Genomic DNA, 7,620 nt, shown 5'->3' with positions numbered 1-7,620 from the left:
CCTCTATACACATTAGATCTCTTCTTAGATCTTCGCATGTATAATTGTCACCACCTAATTTGATGATTCTCTGTATCAAAGCTACCTTCTGTGTCTCTATACTATTATTAAACTCCTCATAATTGAATACCTGAACTAGTTCATCTGCTTGCTGTTCAAGATCCTCCTCTCTTGTATTTAGATCATTTAATTCTTCCTCCATCTTATCTTCTTTGTTTAGGAAGTCTTGTACCTCTTTTGCTAAGGAACTCTCCACCTTATAAGACTCAACTTTATTTGAATGCTCTGCTGGAGTAAATGGAGAACTTATAGTATTCAACAGAGTTTGCCAAAACTTGGAAGATTTGAATACACCTTCTTTGCTCGGTGTAATTTCTAAAGGATCCAACATCTGGCATTGTTTCACTAAGGGTGTATCCTTTGGAGTTACTTGGGACTCTTTTAGGGTTGCTTCTGCTTCAAATAACATAAGATTTTCTACATCCACTATATTACCTTCGTTGGCGACCCCTGAATCCTTGTTTTGATGACAGGTATGTAGCAGACTGGCTGTGTCTGCGTTAACTTTAGCAACAATTTGCATATCTTTGGAAGCTAAATTAACCACATCAATTATCTTCTACTGTCTGCGTCTACTAGATTCTGTACAACACTGATCCCTTGCTATCTCGTCTACTTGTTCCTATACTTGCATAGGCTTCTCTTTATTTGTCAGTCTATCTTTATCCTCATTTAGTGGTGTTCCCTATTCTGTGATGATCTTGGCCGATTTTTGTTTATGTTTCTTATTCCTTTTAGCTGCTCCAACCTTACCACTTGTGTAGTTCGACTTCGAGCTCTGTTTGACCACAATAATAGATTTAAGACTTCTCCTAGGTTCTGAATTACCTTTGATGATAGCCTTACTTCCACTTTGCAGATCTGTTTGAAGCTTGTAATGTTCATACTCCATATTAGCAGGATCTAAAATACATGATTGAACTCTTGATTTCATCCTCTGTTCTTTGAACTTTGGAAAAATAATCTACAAGTTTGATGTACGCGTGGAATGATTTCGAAAATTGTTTCCTTGCCCTTCTCAATCTTGATAATTTCTGAAATCTCTCCTTCGAACTGATGAAGATGACAATCATATGTAGCTTTTCTTGTTACAACTTTCCTTAACCCTTGAAGTGCTTGATTATATTTTGTTTTTAAGAGCAATTTAACATTATTATCATACTGATATGAAGAGTCTATGCCTAGAAGTTCTCCCAAGCCAAACCCTAGGGATTTAAGAATCTCTATATGATTCAGCTCTGGAGGCAGAGACTGAATATTATACCAGATTGGACATAAGAAATCTAAACTATCTAAATTAATATTAGGCCGCCAATCAATAAATTTGACAAATGCCCATTAAAAAAACACTTCGATGCATTAATGAATTGATTTTTAACACTTACATCACTACATTGCAAATAAAGAACAGAGTCTAAATAATAAGATATACTTACCTGCGATCCACAATTTTCTTCTAACCAATTAGATAGAAATAACAGATATTCCCTGGATCCACACCAAATTGCGAAGATACCAAATTTTCTACACATATTCCAAGCATCTTCAATTTCACCCCCAATCAGGGAGATGGAAGGAACCACGTCTTTGGGAGAAGCTTGCAGATTCGATGTGCCCTTGGGGTTAGTGGAAGCCCTTGGAGTTGAAAATTCAGGTTGAGATGTGGATGAATATACGAACCAGGTCATCCTAAACCATCAAAGGAATCATTGCTAGATTTGGGCGTGGAGAAATATGAAGATGAATATGCCCTAACAGAATTTGCAAGATGAGGAACTAACTTACCAAAAGAGGGTTGGACATATTTCGTAAGGAAAAAAACCCTAATTTGCTTTTCAAGGCTATCTAAGGTGAAAAATGACAAAGGGCGATGTTATTTTGACAGATTTACGACATTGCATGAGGAGTCTCCCTGCACTATTTTGGATGACCTTGGAATTAGTTGTTGCTTTGCGTAATGGCGCTTGTGCTTATCGCTGCCTTCCACCTTCTCCAAAGCTGAAAATTTATTTGAGAGTTTGATCTCAAAATTCGATCTGGGGTTCTTCTGTATTCTCTGCGTAGATGCTTGGTGCTTCTTTTTTGGTGTGACTTTGGAGTTTTTGCCGATTTTAACCCAAGGTTTGGACTCCTGGAATTGAAGGGAAGTATTCTCTCTGCATTATTTGTAAATTCGCTTGAGCTCACCTTTTTTTTTTTTAACTCACTTATGCTTAAGATACTATTATAAATTACTTCCAAACTAATTTTTCAATTTTATTATAATTTCAATATTATATTTTAATTTTTTATAACTTCAATATTATATTTTAACTTTTTGAAATTTCAAATAATTATTCCATATAAATAAATTCTTGTTATCAAAATTTTAGAGGCTCACAATTTACCATTGTGTTGTAGGCTCTTGCCTAAAATATCCTATTTTTTCATATGCATGAAATATGTCTTTTTAACTATATTCAAAACAATAATTTTGCTTATCTTTTAATTTAGTATACTCTATGTCATATTAAATAATAGATTTCAGTTTACCTTCAAATACTTTTTTTTACAATTAAATGTGTGTTTCATATTTGATGTTTTAAAAAAAAATTATGTTCTTTTTTTTTTTCTACAAATTATAAAAATAAAGATTATTTTTTGATTTTTTATGTTTTTAAGTTTCAGCTTCTTTATTTTTTTCCAATAATTTTAGTTTTAAATTTTATAATGTTTTTTCAGTTTTAGTTTTAGATTCTTTATTTATTTTTTTGCTTAAATTTATAATAATTTATTTAAATATTTTCCATATAATGCCATCAATATAATGTTATTATGTGAATTTAAAATTAATTTTATACTTGGAAACAATTTTCTTTTTCATTAACTTTTTTATATTGTTACATTCTAAATTACTATAATGTTTTTTTTAATAACCTATACCTCGCATGAGGGTGAACGTTGCATCTATCCAATCGACCGCCTTTTCAACTTTCAAAAATGTAGAACTCCCTTGTCCACGTGTCAAATCATCAATACAATGATCAATTAGATCCAACGAGAATCGGACGGTCGAGATTATCGCGTTTGTATGAAGCTAAGATATTCCTTCTTAATGTAATGCCCGGCTAAACTAGAGACCCCGCTCCGTGTTATACAACCAATATAAATATTGGGGCTTTTCAGTGGATTCTTTTATTTGCTTCCATCTGTGTCGATCAAAGCATTTTTCCTTCGGATCGGCAGGCCTCTGGCTTTCCTCCTTTTGAGGTTCAATTGGATTTCTGAAGAGCTTTTGTCTGTAAAGTATGGTAGGTCGACGATGGCGGTGTGCTCTGTTCGTTGCTCTTAAACCCTAGTTTTTGATCGCTCTGTTCTATTTTTCAGTTATTTATCTAGGTTTTTCTATGTTCAGGCTCTTCCCGGCCAGCACACAGATTGCCCAAGCTTCAAGCTTGTGATCGTCGGCGACGGAGGCACTGGTAAGATAAAGAGTTTGAGAAGTTATGAGTTTCGGGGTTCTAATGTTTTTTGTGTTTTGAATGATCCAAATGTGTTTTTGACTATGGAGATTTGTATCAACAGGTAAAACCACATTTGTGAAGCGTCATCTTACGGGGGAGTTCGAGAAAAAATATGAGCGTATGTGGTCTTTTCTGTATATTTGGAATATTTTGTTGTATTTCAATAACTATGATTGATGCTTCTTTTCTGGTTACGTATCATACGTGTTTTCAACTGCAGTGGTGTTAGGCATGTATCTGTCGTAACTGTTTGGGTATTGTTTCATTATGATTTCCGTATTGGCTATGTAGAGCTTTCCTGATACTGGGTTGTTGATGATTATGATCAGTTTTTAAATTAGGTTTACAATGTTTAGGACCTATTTTAGAGGTTTTAACAAAGGGATGTTCAAATTGAAAGCTCTAAATCGCTTTGATTGTTTATACACATTAGATATTCTGAGTAGTTTGCTTTATTTTACAGCTACCATTGGTGTAGAAGTCCATCCCCTCGACTTCTTCACGAACTGTGGAAAGATTCGTTTTTACTGCTGGGATACTGCTGGCCAGGAGAAGTTTGGTGGGCTGCGTGATGGCTATTAGTGAGTTTTACTGTACCTTATTTATATTTGCATTCTCCCTTGTTCATTTGCTACGCTGCCGATAGTCTAGCAGAGTTTCGCTTAATTAATGTTTTGGCTAAATATTTGCATAGATCAAATGTATTTTGCTTTTTATCCGTACCTCTATTATTATGGTCGTTTATCGTGTACATGTACGCATCTGTGTAATGTCATTTAGCCTGGATTTATATGCCTTTCTGTGATCTAGTTGCCATGTGAACCTTATACTTGCGGATAATTTTGCATCCAGAATTCCACTGGTTCTTTCTTTAGATCGCTTCCTGTTTGTTTGAACTGATAGTAAATCTAAGTGCAGTAAATCCAATGGCTTTTATATGATTAAAGTTATCTGCATGCCTTAGTTTTAGTTTATACAGTATCATCATTTTTGATTGTAGATGCAATTGTTGTTTGAAAATTAGAAAATGTACTTAATATTATTATTTTATTATTTTATGATTTTAAATTGTGATGTCTTTGTGGTCCGCTAGGGTCAGTCAGTCAACTCCCTGTTAATGTTATTTTAATTCCATTTTGGTATCAATTTGTTTAGGATCATACTCCACGATTCATCATTGTATTAGGCAAATGAACTGGGGAACAAATTTGCACAGTTATCTTCCAGAAGCTCATGTTATTAACCTGGGCTGGTTTGTGAATTTGGCCTCTGTATGCCTGGTCCACTAGGGTCAGTCAGTTAACTTCCTGCTCATGTTATTTTAATTCCATTTTGGTATCAATTTTTGTAGGATCATACTTCATGATTGATTCATCATTGTAGTAGATATCTTATGATTGATCATGAAGTGTGAGGCAAAATGAATTGGGGAACAAATTTGCACAGTTAGCTTCCAGAAGCTCATTTTATTAACCTGGGCTGTTCTTGGAATTTGGTCTCTGTATGCCTATTTATTGTGGAGTTTCATATACAGGGAATCTGTTTATTATTTTTTCTTCAATTGCGGTTACTCGTTTGTATATGTGTTTTGTTATTCAGACAGTAATCTCATTGGTTTGATTGTAATATTTCATCGTTGGCAAATTTAGGACAGTTAGACATTTGTTGGCTGATTTGCATATTGAATGAAATTGTACTTATTAATTAAATAGTGAAGATTATGATTTTTTTCTTAAGTGGTTCGGATTAATGGCATGTTCTGATATTTCATTTTGAAAATTTAATGTTTCTGTAGTTTATTTTCTAAACTGGTAGGTGTTCTTGTTGTTTTAATGCAGCATTCATGGGCAGTGTGCGATTATCATGTTTGATGTTACTGCTAGATTGACTTATAAGAATGTGCCTACTTGGCATAGGGATCTTTGCAGGTAATGTTCTGGATAGCACTCTTTTGCATTAGTGGTACCTAAGGATTTGGTGATTTCCAATAAATATTTTGAGTCTGCATTAATTGTTGTCTGTAAATGGCAGAGTGTGTGAGAACATTCCAATTGTTCTTTGTGGAAACAAGGTTGATGTCAAGAACAGGCAGGTGAAGGCCAAGCAAGTTACATTCCACAGAAAGAAGAATCTTCAGTACTACGAGATCTCTGCAAAGAGTAACTATAATTTTGAGAAGCCATATCTGTACCTGGCACGCAAGCTGTCAGGGTGAGTTTTAGTCTTGCCAAGGACATTGTAATTTTGTTTTTGCGAGATATCTAGAAGCCCCTTTCCAAGTTGTATTGCTGATATGCAGTTTATCTTTTTCTCGAGATTGATGTGTTCTGCTTTGTTCTTAGGGATCCAAACCTTCATTTTGTGGAATCTCCAGCCCTTGCTCCCCCAGAGGTTCAGATTGACCTTGCAACCCAACTTCAGTGAGTACCATTACCAATATTCTTCTCTTAAATCTTTTTTAGAGTCCTGAGATCTGATCTCCCACATGCATTTATTTTATGCTTATGATTTTTTTCCTCTCTTCTCAGGTATGAGGCAGAACTGACAGCAGCTGCAGCCCAGCCTCTTCCAGATGATGATGATGATGCTTTTGAATAAATGTTTTTTTAGCTCATAGTTTAAATGATTCTGAATTGTGAGGGTGGCGCAATTATTTTGTTCTCTACCATTGGAGATGACTTCTGAGTTCCTGAATTCAATTTCCTCTTTTGTATTTGGGCATATATACTAGGTTTTTGAGGTGCACGCTGCACACATAATATGTATGAAGCGCAACACATGAAGCGTTGCCAGGATTGCATAACTCATCTGCTTTTGCAGATTTCTTTATAATGGTTAGAACTGAAATTTTGAGATATCCACTTATCAAGTTTTAAGTGAGGTGTTATCAAGAGTTATATCCTTTTGTTGGTTATTCTTGTCATTATCAGGCTATCAGCATTCACAAAATGCTTATGGTGGTGAAAGCCTGTTTGACACGAGTTTTATTTTTAAAATAGGTTAGTGAGGGATAAATTTGTCAGTCTTAATAATATGGCTTGGAAAAGTCTATGTGATATTTTCAACTGGGTGGAATTGCTTATTATCAAATGATTGTCATTATCATATGGAATATATCTGTATGTTCGAACTCTGGGAGAAAATATTAGTTTGATTGAAGTTGTAGAAGTGAAAACATCAGCTAGATTTTCTTCTGTAGGAAAAATCAAATTATGAAGATGACAAAGCCTCTGCATTTCAAGTGTAATAGCTCTGCACTTTGAAGTGTAATGTGTTTTGTAGCTAGTTGAACAGGTTAATGAGAATGAGATGGTTTGAAATTTGAATAGGATACTTGTATTTCTTGGCTTTAACTTGGATCAGCTAACATACTTGAACATTTTGGAGATAAATGACTCTTTGGGGACCTTTGTGAGATCTTTTTCAACTTTATACTTTTGTGCTGGAGCCCCTTAATCATTTGGCAGCTAGTAATATTTTTTTCACGGACATAAAGCAATTATGGGGTGAAAGCATATGGGCAACAGTTCGGGACCTTTGTGAGATCTTTTTCAATTTTATACTTTTGGGCCGGAGCCCCTCAATCATTTGGCAGCTAGTAATATTTTTTTCACGGATATAAAGCAATTGTGGGGTGAAAGCATATGGGCAACAGTTCCTATGGGGGGTTTCAAAATGTTTCAAATGTAGATAGGTTGTTAACAATTAACTACAGCCTGCTCGTCAAGGTGCTGTTTTTCTTTGAATATTAGTGAAGTTCTGTTTTCTGCTCGGCATAAATAAAATAATAATGGAAAGGTTGAAAGATTAAATGTCAATAGAACAATGATCTAGTAAAGGGATCTTTCAAAAGCAGTTATCATAACAAAAATAAAAAGTTAAGGACCTTTTAGGCATTTCTAGGTCCAATACAAGAAGACAAAGTGAGGGGCCTTTCTGTAAAGCAACTTTTGAGGGTCCTGCTTCTAGATCCAACCATTCACCTTGCTACTGGGCCTACAAAAGACAGCTAGATTGGCTTACAGTTTAGCCATCTGACTCATCACAGCCCTATGTT

General features: G+C 34.9%; 1 protein-coding gene across 1 annotated transcript; it reads left to right on the top strand.

The window, feature by feature from the left end:
- Positions 1 to 3,180: 3,180 nt before the first annotated feature.
- On the top strand, positions 3,181 to 6,653 carry LOC149533025 (GTP-binding nuclear protein Ran1B-like). The gene is made up of 8 exons (XM_089805150.1): positions 3,181 to 3,350; positions 3,455 to 3,521; positions 3,625 to 3,681; positions 4,027 to 4,144; positions 5,402 to 5,491; positions 5,595 to 5,774; positions 5,906 to 5,983; positions 6,092 to 6,653. The coding sequence occupies exons 1-8, from the start codon at positions 3,348 to 3,350 to the stop codon at positions 6,159 to 6,161; spliced, it is 663 nt and encodes a 220-aa protein (XP_089661276.1). The 5' UTR covers positions 3,181 to 3,347; the 3' UTR covers positions 6,162 to 6,653.
- The last annotated feature ends 967 nt before the right edge of the window (positions 6,654 to 7,620 follow it).

The sequence above is a fragment of the Cupressus sempervirens genome, chromosome 10 (assembly GCF_028749045.1).
Source record: "Cupressus sempervirens isolate cs-2001-9-10 chromosome 10, ASM2874904v1, whole genome shotgun sequence".
NCBI classification, from domain to species: domain Eukaryota; kingdom Viridiplantae; phylum Streptophyta; class Pinopsida; order Cupressales; family Cupressaceae; genus Cupressus; species Cupressus sempervirens.
This window is presented reverse-complemented; position numbering and strand designations above follow the sequence as displayed.

Coding starts and splice junctions, on each gene's coding strand:
- LOC149533025 (XM_089805150.1), top strand. Junction 3,522..3,624: donor CGTCGGCGACGGAGGCACTG/GTAAGATAAAGA, acceptor TTGTATCAACAG/GTAAAACCACATTTGTGAAG. Junction 5,492..5,594: donor TGGCATAGGGATCTTTGCAG/GTAATGTTCTGG, acceptor TGTAAATGGCAG/AGTGTGTGAGAACATTCCAA.